Source organism: Petaurus breviceps, unplaced genomic scaffold, assembly GCF_028583685.1.
Source record: "Petaurus breviceps papuanus isolate PSGF00001 unplaced genomic scaffold, PetGlider_PUasm1.0 90639, whole genome shotgun sequence".
NCBI lineage: Eukaryota > Metazoa > Chordata > Mammalia > Diprotodontia > Petauridae > Petaurus > Petaurus breviceps.
In genome coordinates, this window is record NW_027187296.1 from 4699540 (window position 1) to 4722295 (window position 22756).

At 36.2% G+C, this 22756-nt stretch overlaps 1 protein-coding gene across 1 annotated transcript in view; it reads left to right on the plus strand.

Moving 5' to 3' along the window:
- TRPC4 (transient receptor potential cation channel subfamily C member 4) overlaps positions 1 to 22756 on the plus strand; it is a 282270-nt gene that overhangs the window by 229601 nt on the left and 29913 nt on the right. Inside the window, exons 5-7 of the mRNA XM_069064634.1 lie at positions 1965 to 2104; positions 14734 to 15047; positions 21016 to 21211. Coding sequence (XP_068920735.1) covers positions 1965 to 2104; positions 14734 to 15047; positions 21016 to 21211 — 650 coding nt within the window. The remainder of the gene's footprint in view (positions 1 to 1964; positions 2105 to 14733; positions 15048 to 21015; positions 21212 to 22756) is intronic.

Consider the following 22756-nt stretch of genomic DNA (forward strand, 5'->3'; position numbering starts at 1 on the left):
CTCACAGGTTCCTTCAGATCCTAATACCTATCTTTTATATTCTTAAAATAAGTTGAAATATTGAGAAGCATGAAGTCTCTACTGATATATAAAGACTACAGTCTAGTGGTAGACCATTGGTGTCTCTATTTTTGAAGTACCACCTTGTCACTTAATCCCTCATATTTCAATCATATTGACCATGTGTAATCCAGTGTTTACAGACACATCAAATGTCTACTGATTCAAATGTTTTCTTTCATGTTTCTCTCTCTGTCTCTCTATCTCTGTCCATATCTATTTCCACCAATTAATAGATGAAACAGAAATATCTACATGCTGTCTAAAGTATACTCAAAAATTACTTATCAAGAACAAAAAAACTATACTATCTTTATCAGTGATTTTGACAGAAATTTAAGACTTCTTGTCCATATTTGGTCTATGAAAAAATATCTGTTTTCTTGGATATGTTTATTGAACTTTTGCTGAATTAATCTATGTGATTTTTTTGTTTGTTCATTGTTGGGAAAACAGTTCTATTTGCCCACTGTATTGTTGAGAATTTAGGGGTGCTAGAACCCTGAAAAAAGCAACATGTGTGTTCTTGCCTAAAATGAATTTAACTCAAACCTTCTTTCAGCAAAAGACAAGGTTTATTAGAACACTGGTCATGGTGGGTGTAATCCTGAGTTATTAAGAATATGATCACCTTACTGGAGGCAAGGTGGATCTTATATACAAAAAGACTGGGAAGGATCTGGAGTGGCCAAGAAGTCTGGGATGACTTGGAGGTAACAGAGAAGGACCATGTGCTTTAGGTGAACACCAGGGAGCTGGTGGCCAAGGGAGAATGGGGTCTAGTTGGGATCAAGGGTGGGAAGTAGCCATCTCAGAGGTAACAGGCAATGAAAGGCTGGGCTGAGTTAGAGGTAACAGAGAATTGGGAGACTGGGTTTAGGCCACAATGAAAGGACAGTTGAGAGGAATACTGAGATGGGTGAGTGTCTCAAGAGAATACTAGAGACTTGACCTTGTGGGAAAATTCAAGGAAAGTGGAGGGTTTCCAGGGCCTATACCCCAACAGTACTATTTGCATACAGAAGTAAAAAAACATAAAGTCTATATAATAGGTTAAATATCAGGTTGCTCAGTATGTATATATAAACTTAGATATCTGTGTGTATGTGTGTGCATATGTTTGTGTATATATATATGTATATATATGTGTGTGTGTATACTATACACATATGTGTGTCTGTGTGTGTGTGTGAGAAAGAGAGAGAGAGAGAGAGAGAGAGAGAGAATAAGGGAGAAATTTTTGTTATAGAAAGATTTATCCCTAGAAGCATTGTAATGTCTGTTGTGGTTAACTCAGTTTGGAGGTAAGAAAATGGAACATGTATTTTTGAGGACAGGTTCATACCTTTATCAAAAGGTATTCTTTTAGTAGAGGAGTTCCATCCATAGTGAGAAAAATATTGATCTCAGTTTTTCAGATCCTACCAGGAACTCCCTACTTATGACAGTCTATCTAAAGGATAAAAATAGAAATTACTCTCCCCCCAAAGCACATTTCCTACACTGGCTATAATAGTAATTTAACACTATACAAACACTTTAGCATTTGCAAAACACTCTACACACAGACATTACCTCCTTTTTTCCCTCACAACAAACCATTGAGATAAGTGCTACAGATATTAACTCCATCTTCCTGGTGAGAAAACTGAGACTAAGAGAAGTTAAATAACTAGTCAAAAGACATTCAGAGGGTAAAGCGTCTGAAACAGAATTTGTACCTGTGTCTTTCTCATTCTGAATGCAGTGGTCTTTTCATTATACCATGCATGGCTTATGAATAGCTACATGCCCTTTATATCTACTTGCTTCCTAATGTCATAAAATCAATACCTAATGTTACAATAATAAAATTAAAAGGTTATGAAATCAAACTTATAATGACTTTCTTTTTCTATTTTCAGGTTTTATATGGGGTGAAATTAAACAGATGTGGGATGGTGGACTTCAAGATTACATCCATGACTGGTGGAATCTAATGGACTTTGTAATGAATTCCTTATACTTGGCAACAATCTCTTTGAAAATCGTTGCATTTGTAAAGGTAGCTTTTATATTACTCTTGGCTAAAGAAAAGGTTCTAATAATTAGCAGTACTTCAAAATCTGTTATCACAAAGATTTTAATTAATGAAAGCACCTAAACTCTTAGCACATTATCAACATGCTCTCAAAAGTCATCTATAGCAATTTGGAAAGCAATGAATGATTTATAGTCATAAAACTGAATTTTAAAAAGAGAAAAAGATCATTTCCCAATGCCATCACATCTACATCAAATCATGCCTCAGAATTACCTATAAGAAGTGCTGTAATTAGTGTGCTCTTTCAAAGGCTAATGAAATTCCTCCCCTGCTCACATACTGGTTAACATATGGCAACCAAAATATCCATTTTTATCCTTGAGAAAATAATAGATAAAAACTCATAGAGAGATCAAAATATTACACTTAAAAAGCATTAGGATTATAATTTCAGCCTAAATTAATATGGTTTAATATCATTTAAGAGAAATATAATTTCTTTTTTTCCCCTGATCCCACTCAGGATGACAGTGCTTGAAATCATACACACCCATTACTCCCCCAGGTTTTATACAGCATCAATCTCACACTCAAACTCCACACATTGCATAAAACAGCCTTTGTTCTTTAGTGACTAAGGACATTATTTTGCACTTGATGTAATTCTTCCAACTGAAGTCACATCTTGTCTTCTCCTCCCCCTCTCTTTTTCTTTTCCTTTCTATCCATCTTTTAAGAGGATTAGTAGTAAAGTGAGAAAAAAATCTGAACTTAGATTTTAGGAAATAGAAGACTCTGCCTGTAGACCTAGATATGTCCCTTTTAGGACTGTGTGAGATTGGACAAATTGTAGAATTTTGAGCTGGAGGGTACTGAAGAGATTCTCCAGTCCAGAGGTGTCAAATATGCCACTGGGCACAACATTCCCAAGTGCAGCCTGAGCCAGAACAAAGTGTAATTGGTAAATAACAAAATAAATGAAAATGAAAACCCAATAAACTCTAGATAACATTACGCTTTAAAAATGTCAATTCACAGGCAAGATGCATGAGAAGCAGGACTTGAAATCAGGTCTCCTTGGATCTGGAGTCAGCTCTCTCTCCAAAACACCACACTGCCTCTCAAAAACATGAATTGAAATAATATGCTCTCTGCCAGGGTTGTGCTCGTAAATGTTTTAACAATGGGCTCTGTCTCTCTCTGTCACTCTCTGTCTGTCTCTCTGTCTCTGTCTGTCTACCTCTCTGTCTCTGTCTCTCCATATATACACACATATGCGTATGTACATAGAAAACTACATATACTCACACATGTGTGCATACATATATGTATACACACATACATCTACACACATATATACAACATACTTTCAAGTTTAATCTGCACTGTTAATATTTTCTCCATCAGTTTCTAAAGTCTAGGTAATCATTGAAACAAGAAAAAAAGCCCTGATATATACTGTTTTTTTAAATTTCCAACATGCTAATGTTTACACTGAAAATTTAACAAGTTCTATCTAGCAACTCTAGGATACCTGTTATCTACCCTACTAACTTGTAGTTTTGTGAGATCACATTGGTCTAAAAAGAGTTTGTAAATTATTTGGGTCTATACCAGAATAAAGTGATTTTTCATTCTTTTTCCTGTGATGATTAGAGGCTCAATAGAAGTTAATAAAATGTTTGACTTGATTTTGCATGAACAATGAATTTAACTTAGTGATCTGGATGAACAAATGCCTGGCAAACATGCTGATTAGTCAAACTTTTATAATAGCTTTCCAAGCAGCCTTGCTATTTTGAGATACAAAGAGGTCATACATAGGTGATATTACCATTGTGCATTATGTAGGCAATATAGTTATTTTTGTTTGCTCGACAAGGCAAATCTTTTGTGGGGGGGGTTTAGGATTTATTTCATTTTTTAAATAGTGCCAAGGCTCACCAGATAAGTAGTAAAATTAATTTTCATAGTGTTCATGGAAGTCAAACTATATTTTAAGAATGGAAAAGCTAAGAAGTTGTAAATTTTCTGAAATTTTTAAAAGTTATATACTGGTAAAGAGTCCGTGAATACTGCAAGGATAATTATTACTGTCAAATATAATGCATAATAATAGATCATATTTATTTCACAAATTGTAAAATAGTTTATTAAATACCTTATGCAAATTGTCCCATTTGAACTCCACAACAGTTGTTTGAGATAGATAAAATAACTCTTGTTACTATTGCCATCCTACAGAGAAGGAAATGTAGACATAAAGAAGCTGTGACTTTGCCCAACATTAATCAACAATAACAAATACAACTAGAAATTTTAAAAAAGACCTAGAAACTTCTATTTTGTGGCACCAATCCATTCTTTCTAGTATATGACCCTCTCTATATCTTCACATTCTTCTTGCCCATATAACGACTTGTCTTTTAAGTTATATGGGGACACTTTTCATTTTTAAAAATTGCCAACTGGGGGCAGCTAGGTGGCACAATGAGTAGAGCACTGGCCCTGAAGTTAGGAGGACCTGAGTTCAAATCCGGCCTCAGACATTTAATACTTACTAGCCACGTGACCTTGGGCAAGTCACTTAACCACAATTGCCCTGCATCCCCCCCCAAAAAAAAGCAAAAAAATAGCCAACTAGAAAGTAATAGGTTTTTTTCTAAATCAGGAATGTTTACCTAGTCCTAAAAATTCATTAAAACATTTTATAACCCATTTTGATATTATAAAATTGTCTAGAAGAAATATGTACACTATAAAATCTGATGAGAACTCCTTCCATGTTTGTGGTCCAGCCAGCCATTAAAAAAATATTAAATAACTTAGCAAACAATCTTGGTGTGGAAGGATGTGCAAAAATAATTCTCACTCTGAGGAAGGCTTTCTGGAGCATATATCATTTGATTTGTACCTAATATAATGTATAAGATAAAATAGAGGAGGGGAGGGAGGAAGGGTATAATGAAGGAGGGAAGGAAGGAAGGAAAGAAGGAAAAAAAGCAGAAACTTAGGCAAAAACCAAGGTTTTTAATTATTTAGTGAATTGTGTTTCATTGGAAGAAATAGGGTTACATAGTGTAATATGGAATCCTCATTTGGAGCCAGCTTGGTTACTCATTACCTGTATGGCCTTGAGTAAGTCATTTGATCCTCATGGGTCTTAAGTTTCCTCATCTATAAAGTGAGAAGTTTGAATCAAGTGACCTTTGAGATCTCTTCCATTTCTAGTCCCATTATCCTGAGAAAGAGTTAGTTCAAGGACAAACATTTAGTTTGAGTTGCTTCCAGGGTATCCATTAGGTATTTGAAAATGTGTATCAGGAGGTTATAAGAGAGATTAGAGATGGAGATTTGTATTTGGCAGTAAAATTATCATAAACATTATAGTCAAAGCCATAACAATGGCTAAGACTGTTGGGGTAGGGGTTTACCGATAGAAGAGAAGAGAGGAGCCATTGAAGAAGACAATGAAGTTGTAATCAGAGGGCAGGGGGGATATTGAGAGTGTAGGAGCAGAGAGTTTATCAAGTTGATGTAGGTGGCCAATAGTATCAAATTTTGTCCACATCTCAAAGGAAAATGAGGGTTACATTTTAGAAGGCAGTTTCCACAGAGTGGTAGCAATTCAAGAGGGCAACGGATTCAAGAGAATAGATTGTAAGAAAATGGAAGTAGTAGGGCACAAGCTAAATTTTCAAGAAGTTTTCTGGTGAACAGAAAGTAAGCTGTTAGGAGGAAAGATTCATTATATACATAAATACAAGAGAAGACAACTCATATCTATAATGCACTGAAAAATGTATCTTTCACTATAAACAATAATACCTTACAAAATCTTATTTTCTCTGTAGATTGACAGCTATGAAAATTTCTTTTATACATTGTATTTCTGTCTAGCTTCTATTAGGAAGGCTACGCAATCCTTTCTATATTAAATATTTATTATACCCACCTTTTGTTTTATTACACTCAAGAATTTTTCCCTTGACTTCACCATCATCTCCTACCTTCCCCTTACCCACCTCACCTCCCCACACAAAAGGAAATTAATAAAAGGCCTACAAACATATAAACATGAAATTACTCATTGATAAATGATCAACATAAGCAATATGGAATGCCAGATGAAGAACTGACTTCAAACCCAGCAAGATCTGAGTTTGAGTCTCATTTCTGACATACTGGCTGTGTGACTCTGGTCAAATAATTTAATCTATTAGTGCTTTAGGCAGCTCTCTAGGACTGTGAGTTACAGTTGATGTTCAGTCATGTCCAACTCTTCTGGACCCCATTTGGTCTTTTATTGGCAAAGATAGTGGAGTAGTTTGCCATTCCCTGCTCCACTCATTTTACAAATGAGGAAACTGAGAAAAATAGGGCTAAGTGAATTGCCCCAGGTCACACAGCTAAGAAGTATCTGAAGCAGGATTTGAACTTACAACAATCAGTCTTCCTGAATCCAGGTCTGGCACTCCATCTACTGTGCCAACTAGATGCCCAGTGAGTTGCAGAACACCTGCCAAACTTCATCAGTAGAGGGAATTTCTTTATCTAGGACTTCCTTCTACTAATGAAAAAATAAGCCCAGTATCCTATCCACTTATGAATGTTCTAAATAACAGGGAGTCAATATAAAATAGACTATAAGGCTGCAGACATCCTATAGGATAAATAAGTATGAAGTATTTTTTTCAGAAGTTCTTATGATTAATTATATTTGTGGCAAATTTTTTAGCCATTTTACCCTTGTTAATCATGTAGGACAACACACTAGACTGTGCTTTTGGGGAGATATCTTTTGATGTGATTATTTTGGCATTCGAAAAGCAAAAAGAAAAACAGCTTGCTTTCAACAGGGGTCCCACACAGGCTACCTCTCTCATACTTTCCTGTTAATCCTCTCTTTGTCCTTCCATGTTTCATTCTAGTTTCTGGTGACCAGTGACCCTATTAGAGAAGAAGGGTCTTCCATGCTTGGAAGGACTGCTGTTTGTTTCCATTAGAAAGGCATTCACAGTTTGTCCAGGAGGCAGTTTCTGTCTCTGTCTCTATCTTTCTTTTTTTCTCTGTCTCTCTTCTTCTCTGTTTCTCCTTGTTTCTGTCTTTTTTCTCTTTATATCTCTAGCTGTGTGTGTGAGTATATGTCTGTGCGTGTGTCTGTCTCTGTCTCTCTCTCTCTTTCTCTGTCTCTATCTCTGTCTCAGTCTCTGTCAGTCTTTATCTTTGTCTATCTCCATCTCTGTCTCTCTGTCTTGATCTCTTTCAGTCTCTGTCTCTTTTTCTGTCTCTCTGTCTCTGTCTCTCCCTCTTTCTCTCTGTCTCTGTCTGTCTGTCTCTTTCCTCATTCTTTTTGATCAGTATAAATGTTTGATCTGAGCTGTTTCTGAATTGACTAGGTCTCCCTAGACAACATGGAGGCATTCACTCACAGAAGGGTCACCATATTGGTGCTATAGCCATAGAGCAACTCAGAATTACTGAGCTCATGCAAGCCAAAAGCCTCACCTTTTCAGGTACATGGATTTAGTCATGCAAGGTCCACCTGCCAGGAACTGCTTCTCACTTTTGTTAACTCATTCTAGACTTTTCCTTAGATCATGCCTTATAGGAGGTAGAAATTATAAACTGAACCCTGATACAGTGGTACATATTGTGGTATAAAACATCCAGATGATTTATAGACAAAGTGTGAGTACAAAAAATGCCTCAGGTTTCAATGTGCTCATAAATCTTGGCTTGCAGAACTAGTGGGCTTTGGGATGCATGCCAGGCTATCTTGATTCATTTGCATTTTGCAGTGCGTGGACTTGTTTTGAAATGTGGTTCTAAGATACTATTTCTTTCCATAAATGGAATGTTTTAATTATTTGGTCCCCCTTTCCCTGATTTCTGCAGAGGTGTTAGTTAATCCTGAGTTTGTTATTGCCTTGAGACACTGTTGAACTGTTCATGCATATTTTGTTAACCTTATTATGCTGATTCCTCTTTGAAGCTCTTTCCTTCTTTTCTATCTTTGAAGTGTTTTTACTCATAATGTTTATATTCAACATCATGGCAGACAAAGCATGATAATAATAATGTTACATTCACCTACAAAGCCCTTTTCTCACAGCAAATTTATGTAATTATTATTATTCCCATTTTACAGATGAGAAAACCAAGACTTAGGGATCTGATAACAGCTTCCCTGTGGTCACACAGCTAATCATACTATTACAATCTCACAGTTGGAAGGGATCTCAGAGTGCATATAGTCCAAACCAGTAGTGTCAGTGCTAATTCTCCTATTCCAGTTCCCCATCACTGGGAGAATCATCCTGAGCATGATTCTTGTCTGCCTTCCCTTATACACTTTGATTCAAATTTCAAAATTTAAAAAGGAATACTGTGTTAACAAAGATTGTTCTAGCAGTAATCAGTAATGATTTGGCTTATATAACCTGTTTCTTCTAGAGAATTAGGTACTATTAATCCTATAAATTCCAATCATCTAGTTTGGGAGCAAACATTGCTTTTTCTTTTTCACAGACACAGAGACTAGTGTATTCTACCAAGTAATGTGATTTTCTTAGCTCATCTTTGGGTCTGTGGCAGATAGAGATGCAATTTTTAGCTATTTGATTTAACATCCTCCCTGTTTGTCTGTTGCAGGTTTGGAAATACAGACATAAAGTAGCAATACAGGTAGTACCTAGTATCCTCAGCATACTGATAAGTGTAGATGGAGAAAGGGTTTTGTCCATATGATAAAAGATCATGAGTTAGATCAAGTTTAAGCACCATAGGGCAGGGTTTGGCCTAGTATAACAAAACATGAAATCATTTAGCTTGGAAAACAAAATGCTATCAATTATCTTTAGTCAATGAAGGCCAAAAAAAATCGATTTATAAATGTCTACTAAATATAAAGCTTTAGAAACATACCAAGAAGTAAGAGGTAAACCTTTTCCCCTGCCCCATTATCTTCTCGATGAGATGTAACTTCTCTGCACAAGGCAGGATTTTTGTTTTTCTCGGTCCTCTTTACTCCTTTTTTTCCTACCCTAACTCAAGTCCACAGCTTCAAAGTTGTATCAGCAGTGAGTATCTTTGAGTGGACATCATGGCAACGACAGAATTTGTCTAGCTGAATTGTTTGTTTGTGAATATTTTTTAAAAAAAATATGGATTCAGACACAAACTAAGAGAGACACAGAGGATGCCAAAGGAGATAGAGGAAACAAAGGCATAAATACATACACATACATGTGTGCGAACTCATGCACACAAACACATGTACATGCAAACACACATTCACGTACGTACACACACACACATACAACAAAGATATTCCAGACTATATGTGGACTTATAGAAAAGCCTGAACATCCATGACCCCTCTCTCCAGAGAACCACACGCATCTAGCAACAAGTGCCACATAGAGATATGGCAATAGAGAAGCAAACTTCAATAAGAGATAAAGAAAGGGAATTTGGTGCCTTAGTGAGAAAGGGGAGAAGAAATGGAGATTCCTGGCCTCATCTGAACTTAGAAAAAAAGGTCTGAAAACTGAACCATTTTTATAGACCCCAAGAGAGCAAAGGATGAGTACAACAGGGAAATATGCTCTGTGGAACAACCAAGTCTCATCCATTTGGGGATTAAAACCCTGATTCTTTTATAGGTTCAAATGGAAGGTGAGCTAGACCTAAGGGGAAGACTTTTTGATACCCTCCAAAAAAGGGAGGATAATTGAGAGTCTCAGACATGAACCCCTTCTGACTTTGTGCTGGGTTAGATAAAATTTATTGTATCCTATATCTTTTTTTCAGTTTGGATGCTTACAGAAGAATTAAAAGCATTTGTGGAGAGAAAGTCACAAGCCCACATCAGGTGTATCCAGAGGAAATCTTGGGTGGGGCAAGAAAACAAATCACAGGGATTATTATAAATGGAGCCCAATCCTTTGTATTAGAGGTCAGAGTCCAATTAAGAGGGATTTCAAAATACTGGGCAAGCCACTTAACCTCTGTCTAGCTCAGTTTTCTTATCTGGAAAGTGGAGATCATAATAGTACTGATAGTTCTGTGTTGTTTTAAGGATAAAATAAGATAATACTTGTAAAGCATTTTGCAAATCTTATAGCTCAATATAAATTATAACTATTATTTTTGTTGTTAATTGCATAAAGAATCTGTACATATACAAACAGCTTAAATTGAAGATGGAAGAGTTGGGCTAATTTATGTAAGAGAATCTATACCTACATACTTAAAATAAAATGAATGAGTTGGAAGAAGAGAGAAAAAGGCAAATTTCTTAAAATGAAAGAACTTAAATAATAGGAAGATCATGTTAATAATGTTAATTATTATGTAACTTTAAAGAAGTACTACATAAGAAACCCTAGGAACAGCTAGGTGGTGCAGTGAATTGAGTGCTGGGTGTGGAGTCAGGAAAACTCTTCTTCCTGAGTTGAAATCTGGCTTCAGAGACTTATTAGCTGTATGACCCTGGGCTAGTCATTTAACCCTGTTTGCCTCCATTTCTTCATCTGTAAATGAGTTGGAGAAGAAAATGGCAAACTCCTACAGTATTTTTGCCAAGAAAACTCCAAATTGGGGTGGCCAGGTAGCACAGCGAGTAAGAGCACCGACTCCAGTGTCAGGATGACCTGGGGATCGAATCCCGGGCTCAGACACTTAGCACCCACCTAGAAATAACTGGCTGTGTAACCTTGAGCAAGTTACTTAACCCCAATTGCTTAGGGGCAGCCAGGTGGCTCAGCAAGTAAGAGCACCAACTCCAGTGTCAGGATGACCTGGGGATCAAATCTGGGCTCCGATACTCAGCACCACACCCAGAAATAACTGGCTGTATAACCTTGAGCAAGTTACTTAACCCTGATTGCTTTAAAAAAAAAAAAGAAAACTCCAAATTGGATCATGAAAATATAGACATGACTGAAAATGACTGAATAACAACAACACAATAATATAGTGGGTATGAATAAGGAGAGGTTCATAAGTACCTTGCTACCCTGAACAAAGGAGACTCCCATGATATGCTTAAAAAGGGAGCTGCTTCTGTGTAATAGGAAATACAGTCATACTAAAAATGGGAGCAGGCCAGACATGGACTTGGAGAGGAGCTGGTGCTGGATCTGTAAAAGTCCCTGAGGGAAGGAGTTAACACCACATGGAAGCACAGAGCTACAGGTGGTCCTGGAGAGAGGCCTGCACTGAAAGCCCTTTCCCCTTCCCAAAGAAAGCAGTTGAGCACGAATTGGAACACAACCAATAATGAGATGAGAGAATGGAGGATAGAGGGAGAAAGATCTCTGTTTTGGTTTTATTTTTGGTCAGATAACCCCACAAATGAAGAACAACAAGGCTCAGATTTGGCATACACTTATCGGTTGACATGAATGACTACAAAACAAAACAAAAAGAGGCTCTGTTTGGAGGGGAGATATAGAAATAAGGTTTGGAAAACTGGAGAAATCTCACCCTTGGAACTGAAAGCAGAAAATTAGGCAGATAGTTTGACTGTTTGGACAATCATGGTCCAAGCATGGGTACAGTATGTTCTGCCCATTATTTGTTATATATGTCCATCTAGATTGTCTAAATGTGATTCATGGGGAAGCACAGAGATATATGCCTCTGGAAATTTGGCCATCTCTCTTCAATGGAGACCAATTCTTGAGAAAAGAAGAGAACTGATTATAAGAGGGGGCGGTTATCATATTCTCCTCCTAAAAAGAGGCTATCAGAATAGAATTCTATCTTCCACCCTAAATATTACTGGTCTAGGAACATGAATTTTTAGATTCAAAAGAAAAAAATAAAATTATTAGCTTCCCTGGTTTCTGTCTCTTAAAGGGGGAGGGGAACCCAAGCTTTTACCTACTGCTGTGACTCCTTTCCATCAAGTGCAAGTTGCATATAATAATATTGTAAATGAGTAAATCCATTTATCCAAGAAGATGGTAAATAGAACTCATAGAAGTTCTATAGATTAGAATATACCAGAAAATAGACAAGAGTGAAAATCTCTTTAGATTATTACTCAACCAAGGAGAAACACCTTAATTTCACCCAAGAGAAAATTCCTCAAAAATATCTTGGGAAGCCAGCTAAAAATCATGGATATGTTGAGGAGCCAGCTTCCTTTTCATTCCTTTCCCCTCTCTTTCTCTCTCTCTCTCTCTCTCTCTCTCTCTCTCTCTCTCTCTGTCTCTATGTCTCTCTCTCTGTCTCTATGTCTCTCTCTGTCTCTATGTCTCTCTCTCTATCTGTCTCTCTGTGTCTCTATGTCTCTCTGTTTTTCTCTCTCTGTGTGTATCTCTCTGTCTCTGTCTCTGTCTGTCTCTCTGTCTCTGTCTCTCTCTCTGTTTCTCTGTCTCTGTCTCTCTGTCTCTCTCTCTGAAGTTAGTAACCAAAACAGTTTGGAACCATTTGTTTTTTCTTTCAAAACACAAATAAAGAATCTCTCTCTTCTCCCAAATTCTCATCCCCTCACACAGTCTTACAGGGTCAGGGCAGCATTCTCTCCCTCAATCCAGAATCATGTTTTATATACAACATGAAATTTAAAACTTCCCCTTCTTCACCCAGCTTGGGTAAGAGTCAGGTTTACATATACTTCAGGATAAAATAGTAAGAAAAATTTTTGCTGTTTTTATTTCTTCCTACATTAAATTATTTAAACAGGCTGCATGTGGGACCTCTTAAGAACCACTATCTGCAGATAAAATTAGAGAGGAAACATTTCACTTTAGTGATAATTTCAGAATTACAAGTAAAAGAAGAGTTTTCCATAGATATAAAAGGAGCCCCTTCTGTACATATTCTCCCTGCTTTCTTTGCCTTAGTAGAAAGGAAACCCCTTCTATTCCTAAGATTCTCTTTTGGTAAGAGGATAGCTATCACTATTTACCAGCCTCAGTGACAATTAATTGGCTAATATTGGTAACACCATCTGGTGGAAAATGTACAAAAAGAAGACTTCAGACTGATCCAAAAATGGATCTGTGTGCATTCTGACCTTATTACAAACAAGAATCCTATTATCGGGATCTGTTGTTTTTTAAATGACAGTTGTGAGCAAGAACAGAATCCAATGTCTTCTCTAGTGCTTATCCCGGCCTCCCTCTTGCTCCCCCTCCCCCAGTAGTGAAGCACATTAGTGTTCTTTAGTAAAAGAAACAAGTTTAGCTAAAAGATGTAGGGGAAATGAATATTTTTTTTCTCCCTTGTTCTTTTATGACCATAAGCTTGCTATTGCTTTGACAAAGCAAAGTCAATTGTGACTTTGCTCTAAGTTTGCTTTTTATTGCTGTTTTCTGAGTCATTGTGCAAGTCAGGCTTTACAAAAATGACAAAAGTACACTACCCAAAAATTCAACTCAGTTAAAGAGTTTCCAGACAAATGCACCTCATCCATCATTCGCAAGCAGAAATCAACTGGTTTGGACAATTGTGTAACTCACTCAGCAGGTTACTTGCTTGCTGACATATAGTTATTAATTTTCAAATATTGTTGATGCCTTTTTGACACCACAGCCATTTTCTAATATATGTCCATCTTGAGTCCCCACCCCTACAGAAAATAAACCAAAAAAAAAATTTCGTGACAAGACAATTCCATACCTCTGGTTCCCCACTTACCTACCCAGAAGAGGACAATATGTTTTATATTCAGTTCCTTGGATATAAGACTGGTCATAAATCTGAGCGCAATGAATCTGAAAGCTGAGCTACTTTTTTAGTGTTTTTCTAATGCATAGTATTATAATTAGTATGCATTCCACTCCTACTTCTGCTATCTTTTCTCTTTATAGCTTCACTATAAATGTATATGTGTATATATATATATATATATATATATATATATATATATATATATATATATATGCATTGTGAGCTCATGTCAGTCAGGACTGTTTCCAAGACGGTTGAAATTTCAGCTCAAAATTGGAAATGTATTTATTTACTTAAATATTTTTATTTCATATATCACAAATTAATTCATTGAGTTTTTTATATATCATTAAAACAGTGCATGGATTTTTCCCCCTAACACAAATCTTTGTTTTCTATGGCATTCCCATCAATGGCCCACTCCCTTAGGCTGTCACTATTAGTCAACATCTTCAGTCATACTTGAAAGGAATTAGAAACCTCCAATGCCCTAATCTCAGTGTTATGGAGATAAATACAGTTTACACATGAACAAAGATACTAATGCCACAGTCAGAAAATTATAAACCACTGTGAGATGCTTTATCCAGATTATAGTGTGGCACAAAAGTAATTAGAAACCAGTTTATTCTGGATCAGATTAATATCATTGCAAACATGGAGGAGATGTCAAAATGAAGGATTGTGGCAAAGTGAATAAAACATTGGCTCTGGAGTCAGGAGAACCTTATTTCAAAGCCAGCCTCAAACACTTGGCACTTTATAGCTGTGTGATCTTGGGCAAGTCACTTAACCCCAACTGCCTTGCCTTCCTACCTCAAAAAAAAAAAAGAAATGAAAGATTGTGCTAGAGATGCTAAAACAGAAATAACACAGAGCTGACATTTACATATACATGTAGCTATGCAAATATACTAAGAAGATACTGTTTACACTCTTTTCTTCTTTTCTATTCTCTCCAGTATAGTGCACTCAACCCCCGAGAATCTTGGGATATGTGGCACCCCACTTTGGTGGCAGAGGCTTTATTTGCTATTGCAAACATCTTCAGTTCTCTGCGTTTGATCTCACTATTTACTGCCAATTCTCACCTGGGACCTCTGCAGATCTCTCTCGGAAGAATGCTCCTAGACATTTTGAAGTTTCTGTTCATTTATTGTCTTGTATTGCTAGCTTTTGCAAATGGCTTGAATCAGTTGTACTTTTATTATGAAGAAACAAAAGGAACAAATTGCAAAGGAATACGGTGTGAGAAACAGAACAATGCCTTTTCCACGTAAGTTCCATGGACATTTCTGTTGGTGGGGAGCTCAGTGCAATGTTGGTACATTGTCATATCTGGAAGTTAAGAAATCTACAGCAACTGTGACAGAATGGGAATGATGAGACAGGAATTGCATCTTGGATAGGGGTTCACGTCATGCCACATACAGACTGATTCAGATAGCAATCCCTCATTACACAGTATGTGAATTGCTATTTTGAGGGGGAAATATCATTTCTAAGCACTGTGCTAATAGCTTTATAAGATCTTATTTGATCCTTGCAAGGTGGGGAATGAGGTGGGGAGGGCATGGGGTGGTAGAGGTATTATTATTTGCATTCTATAGATGAGAAAATTGAAGTAAACAGGGATTAAGTGACTTGCCCAGGGTCACACAGGTAGCAAATGTCTGAGCCCATATTTGAACTCATATTTTTTTCTGACCCCAGACCCAGCACTCTATCTATTGCACCACCTAAATGCCTCAGAGATTCCTTCTGAGGCCCTCTTGTCATTCTGAAAGTCTGTGAACTAACATATGCATTCATTTGGGCCCCAGAACCAGTTATCCTTATACTCTATTGCCTGGATAACTAATATTATTCATTTTCTAGAAACATATTTAAAATACATTGCTTACTTGTGTGTCTTACTCATCCCAGCATACTGAAAAATAAAAAACACAACATATTCATGATGACATTATTATCCTTTCTGTCAACTGTTTTAATATACTATACAGTGAAGCCCTTCGGTCTCCTACACCAAATATCCCCAGACAGCATGACATAGGTAATTCTTCTGTCTCCATTTTAAATTATTTTTTGTTCTCTTAACAGCTATTCCTTTTCACTGCTGTGAATGTTTCTGTATATAGCAACCCATACTCCCCACTGCTTCCATCGACCTTTCAATGGAAACTTAGAAAGGATGGAAGACCACCCAGGGAAATCAGATCCCCATAAATCATCGTATTTACTCCATCCACAGTTCCCAATAAGTAGGCTCTGGGTGGGACCTTAAGGGAAAATATGCCTTCCTAGTGGAAAGTATTTGGACTTTGTGAGAGTTATTTTACTTAAACTCATAGCCCTATAGCAATTGTTCTCTCAATCAAGAAGTATATAGTAAGAACCTAATCTGTATCAAGAACTACATTAGACAATGGAGATAGAAAGACAAATAATGAAACATACCTACTTCCAAGGAGCTAGCATTCTAACTTAAGGAAAAACAACAGTACATTTTGTAACTATGTAATGATTAAATAGACAAAGAGTAACTAAACATAAATTAAACATAGTTAAATATAAAGTAGTTTAGAGGACAGAAGGAATTGGAGGAATCAGAAAAGTTATTATGTATGTAGAAAGTAGTGCTTGAGCTATGTCTTGAAGGAAGAAAGATCCTTTTGGGAGAGATGAGGAGTGAAGGAATTCAAGAGAGTTCATCACCTATGAGAAGGCACAGAAATGGAATTGAAAAGAGACAAGTTTATCTCAGTCATGAAGATGAGCCTGAGAGAATGAGTAGTATACAAAGAAGAGTAATGAACAAAGAGATTGGAATCAGATTATGAAGGGCTTGAAAAGCTAGACAGAGAAGTTTTTCCTTTTTTCTTAAAGACAATAAGAAACCACTAGGCTTTACTGAGTAAGAGAGACATGGGAGTAAAAATTATTTCATTTTTTAAAAAATTCTCTCATGAGTGCCCAGAAGAATCCTTGCCATACAGCATGTGCCTAATAAATGATTCCTTGATCAATTCATGACCAGATCTGTGCTTAAGGAATATCACTTTGGTAGCATTATAGAGGATAAAAAGATGTGGAAGATGAAGCAGAAAAAATCAATTAAGTGACCAATGAAATAGATTATAGATTAGTTTAAAGGCATTGAGGGCTTGAACATTATAGAGCTGAGAACCTCGAATAAAAGAGACCTGAATAAAAATATGATGTGACCCTGGGCAATTCACTTAACTTCCAACTGCCTCAGTTTCCTCATCTGTAAAATAGGGGTGAAAATAACACCTACTTCATAGGGTTGTAGTAATGATCAAATGACACATTTCTAAATCTTAAAACATTATGTAAATACTAACTATCTAAAGCAGCATTTATTTGTGTGAGGAGGCAGGGTATATATGTGAGACATGTAGCGGTTAAAACAGAAAGGTTTAACTACTGAATAGATATTTGCAGTGAAGAAAACAAGCAATCAAGGATATGAGGAACCTGGAGGAAGTGTAGTGCCTTTGGCAGGAATATAGAAGTTTGGTAGTGAGATGAGTTTTGGGAGAAAAGATAGAAGGTTCTGTTTAGCATATGTTGAGTTTTAGGCATCTCAAGGCCATCCAATTTGAAATGTCCACCAACCAAGCAGTGGTGTGGGTTGGCACTCAGGGAAGAACTGGGATGGGATATATAAATCTGCAAATCACTGGCACATTGATGATAATTAAACCCAAGGGAGATGAGGAAGCTGTGAAGAAGGATAATGCAGAAAGAGGGCTGTGACAAATACCTTTAATTAAGAAGCCCAACATGGATAACTGGCGAAGGGGATTATCCCTTATGTTTGGGCTACTAGAGTTTAAAATGCCACAGAACTGAGGATATTGCTATGTGTATTTCAATGTCACATATTACTGATGTCTGAAGAGTAATACTTCTGTGTCTTTTTAAGTTACTTTATGTTCTATGTGCTACTTCATGGGGAAAAACCAGTAAATTATTATTTTTGTTATTTCCTTTAGTGTTCATTTGAACAAGAAAACAAATTAATTGTTAAAAGGCTTTAGGAAATAGTTTCCATAAGAGACAATGGATTAATTGAATGCTATCTTAGTAAGGGGAAAACTATCTCCTTAAAATTTGACATAAACACCAGAGTATATTCTTTACACAAGGGGTATCAGCTGTTGAAAGAAAGTTATGACCTTGTCTGGGAGAGTTTATATTTCTTATCTGAGTACAATCTTAGTGATGAGGTACAGGCTCTGGGAACACCCCTTGAACTCTAATTAAATCATCCCATTTGATGAGGCATTTGCATGAGGCCATAAGCTTTTTGTGGCTGGGCCCAGACCTCTGTTGCTAGCCTAGCCCTCCATTTTCCATCTACTTCACACCCTTGAACCTATCAAAATATCAAACCACCCTTGAACTGGCCTAGCCCACCATTTTCTGTTGGCTCCAGGTAGCCACCAGCAACTCCCCACCCTTAATCACTCATTTACCTCATTAACTCCTTCTGAAGACCCTCCCCAAACTTTTTCTCTAGACCACCCCTAGATTTCTCCCACAACCTTCTGTATATAAGACCCCATCTCACATCATGTATGTGAGAGCACCATAGAATGACCTAGCACAGACTTACTCTGTGCCTAATGCAAGCGAACTTTTAATAAACTTTACTTTTCTTTGGCTGAGAAGACTTGAGTCAAATTCATTCAGCAGGACCTGGCGTGTTGGTATTTTGGGGTCTCAAGAGCAACCCTAACCCTTTTTATGGGCAACCTCTTCATTTTTATGGTTCCCTGATTGAAAATAGTTCCTATGAAAGTAGTTCCACATGAAAGCACTTCTTATTGAGATTTATTTTAATCCCTTATCTGTGGGCACTGATTTATTCAATTAGTTTGGGAATGACACAAGATCCAATCTTGATGAAAAGTCAGGAAACTGAAATCTTAATTAAAGGTGAAGGTGGGAGATAGTTTGACTTGACAAAACATCAGGTTAACACCAAGATCAAGAAGCTTAATTCAAGAATCTGCTAAACATCTTTAAGGTCAATGAGATGATACACAAATCTAAATAGTAATTCATCTTGCTAAAAGATAGGGGAAAATAAGGGAACACCTCAGGAAGAAAACATGAGATAAAGGGATAATTGTGAAATTTGAATGTAGTATTTTTTCTTTTTCAATTCAAATTGAAAAATCCAAATGAATGTTTTACAGAAGGTTTCTAAATATTGCTGATGTGACAGACGGGAATAATTTAGGTATGAGTAAATAAATACTTCCCAACCATAACAATAGCATTTATTTTGTAGCACTGTTTTTATTTGACATTTAAAAGTCATTTACTAAAATACTTACATCAGTTGGATTATGGAAGCTTTAGTAGGCAGCATGTTTTAGTTAATGTCTACCTCCTTCTGAACTGGTCTATGTTGGAGAAACACAAGCTGAAGATTTGTATTTGTGTATTAACAGTGAGAAAACTGTGTTTGGCAAAGTAGATAAAGGAGACCATGCTGGAGATAGGGAGAGTTCGAATATTGTCCAAATGACAGTTAACTTTTAGTCAACGGTTATTAAAATTAATAGGAACAACTAACTCATTTCCAAGAATCAGATTTGCCTCTTTGAAGTTGAAAGTTGAAACTTCCTTAGATAATAAATTCCTTAAGCCAGTAGATTGGAATGTTTACCCTGTTATTGTTAAAAGGCAACAACGACAATAACAAATATCATTAGACATTTTAGTCCAGTAAAAAATAGGCAAGATTTACTTGCTGTCTTATGAGTTATAGATTTGGGGAAATAATTAATAATTCTTAATATTTGCTTACTTGAGAAGCATCCTGACATAGGACTCCTTAAAATCAGGAAAAATGAATGCAAATCCTGTTTCTGACTCTAGTGGTGTGACTTTGAACAAATCAATTCTCCTCTTGGTACATGATTATCTCTCAATAAAATAAGGATGCTTAAAATTCTGCCCTTCCACAAGGGGTTGCTGTAAGGCTTAGCAGAGTACTAGACCTGGACTGCATTCAAATCCTAACTCAAACTTTACCTGAAGTGCCTCTGGCAAATCACTTACCATCTTAACCCAATTTCTTCATTTTCAAAATGAAGGGGTTGAACTACATGAACTCTCAGGTCCCCTTCCAATTCTACATCTGTGACTGCTGCTTTGTAAACTTCAAAGTCCTATAGAAATACAAATCATTTTTGAGGGCAGATATTGATGGGCTATGAAGATGGTCTGTTCATCCCATCTCAATGAGATAGAAGCTTATTGGGAAATATTTGTTCTTCATAAAAGGTCACTAAATTCATGTAGGGTTTACTTATTTGCCTTTTTGTTTTTTAAGGGGAAGTCTCTCTGATGTATAATAAGGTCCCAGGTTGAGGAACTGCACTCTGCTTATGCAAATCAGGGTCTACTTTGTAGCAAATTACAATATTAGAGAGCTTGACAGGATTGTGACAGGTTAAAAGGAACTTGACCACATCACGCTGACAATATGTGTCAGAATTGGGACATGAACCCAAGTTATTCTCACTCCAAGGCTGCCTCTCTATCCATTATACCATACTCCAATGTAGAATAATTTTTTAATGTGACCTGAAGGGTTAAAGTTGAATAAGAAATTGTTTAAATTTTGATTTCCGATCCTTGTAAGACTTGTCCATGCTTCATCTTGCATGCATAGGAAATGGATAGCAACATGATTTTTTTGCAGTCTAAAAGGGAGACAGGGAAGGACACACACACACAGAAAGAGACACAGAGATAGACAGAGACAGAGAAGAGTTAGAGACCGAGAAAAAGATAGTCAAGACAGAAATTACAAGAATAAACTTAATTTCCTCAAAAATATAACTACATAACTCATAATTTTTCAGACATGACTAGATAAGTATGTGCCACTCTATTCAAAGGTTCATTAGTAGGGACAAGTTTTATCTGTGAAAGAACTAGAATCTCTCTTCTGGAAGTTTGACTACAATGTCCTTTCTCTTTCTTATTTCAGTTTTAATTAATATTTGCTTAAGATAATGATTCTCTTGATAACACCATTAAATTAATCAAATGAACATAAGAAAATGTATATATGTGTATGTATAAATGGCTGTGTGTGTGTTTGTGTGTGTGTATATATATATATGTAAAGAGAGCTTTATATTATTCTTAAGATGTTCTAATAAATATTCTTTATGATCTTTTATCTTCCCCAGGTTATTTGAGACACTTCAGTCTCTATTTTGGTCTATATTTGGGCTCATTAATTTGTATGTGACCAATGTCAAAGCACAGCATGAATTTACAGAATTTGTTGGGGCCACCATGTTTGGAACATACAATGTCATCTCTCTAGTCGTTCTACTCAACATGCTTATCGCTATGATGAATAATTCTTACCAACTCATTGCTGTAAGTTAAATACTTTAAATTTAATATTTTCCCTGAAGTATTCGCCTTTCTTACTACTCCTGTATTCTATGAAAAGGCTTGGAAAATAACTTTCAGGAATGGTCAGTTTAAAGAGACAGAGTGAAATTATAGAATTTTGTGAGTACTAATCTACATTTTTCCTTCAGTCTATTTTTCTTTCTTTTAGAGTTCATCTACCTGTCTATATCTTTTTTTCTTTCTCTATTTTATATGAATTAATAAGTAAAAATCATTTAAATGCCTACTATGAGCCAAATACTGGAGATACAAATACAAAAATAAGGAGTTCTTGCTCTCAGAGAGGTTACATTCTAATAGGAGGAGACAATATACAAGGACAACTGACATAACCTAGCACTTCAAGGTTGCAGTACTTAAAGATGCACAAGTTCTGTGTGTCATAGCCAAGTAAGACATGTTTTTCCCTAAATTAATGTGCACTTGTGAACAAAAGATCACAGTGGAACAAGATAAAATGTAATAAAGTTCTTCTTTCCCATGTATTTCTATCTTATAAAGCAATATTTCACAAGTACATCCACTCTGAATGGTTGACCCACAAGTTACCAAATTGTCCATGTACACAATTTCAGTGGAATGCCATTAAAATTCAATGGTATCCCATTCAATGGACTCCCATTCTTTTACCTATGTATTGTTGCCAAAATTATTTGAATGAGAAGCCAACTCTGAATTGTATTTGTGAAGGAAGAATGGTTCCCACAGTATAACTATCACATATGAAATACTGTAAAAACTATGTGGATAAATGCTTTCTAGGCAGTGATTCCTAGAACTAATATGTCAAGTATTAGGATTTATAAGAGTTTCTCACTTACCTATCATGTAAAAGATTTTCTAGACAACTATCTCACCTGAAGGTTTGCGGGAATAACAGCTTGTCATACTGGTGATCTAAATAGTTGTATAATGTTCTCTAGGTAGCTCACATTTACAGAATGCACGTTCTGTTTGTGAGAAAGGGGGGGGAGACATTTAGAAAGCCCTTAATTATCACAATTTATGCAGAGAAGTCACTCACCTGTCAAAAAATATTGATCCAGCAATCTCCAAAATGTCCTTATTCTATACAGAAATTGAAATTAGGTAATAGTAGCATAAAATTTATCCTGATGCTGAAGAAGTCTTAAAGAACAATGAGAAAATCATTTTCTAAGCTGAAATGCCATTCCTGGAGAGAAGATCCTGGAAGTGAGAGAATCAAATGAGATAATGTGTGCAAAGCATTTTAGAAAACTTAAAGTGGCATAAAAATTATAGCTGTTAATATGCTTCAAACTACTACTACTATTACTGTTAATACTATTACCACTACTACTACTAATAATAATAATGATAATAAAGAAACTGAAGTTTAGACCTTATAAAATTTTCCACATATGCTGCCAACTCACTATACTCACTAGCACAAATTTGTGTCTCTCTCTTGACTCAGAAATTTGACACTAATTTCAGTAATAATCTTGGGTCACTGTTCCTTTTCTTCTACCTCCTTACCTCCCC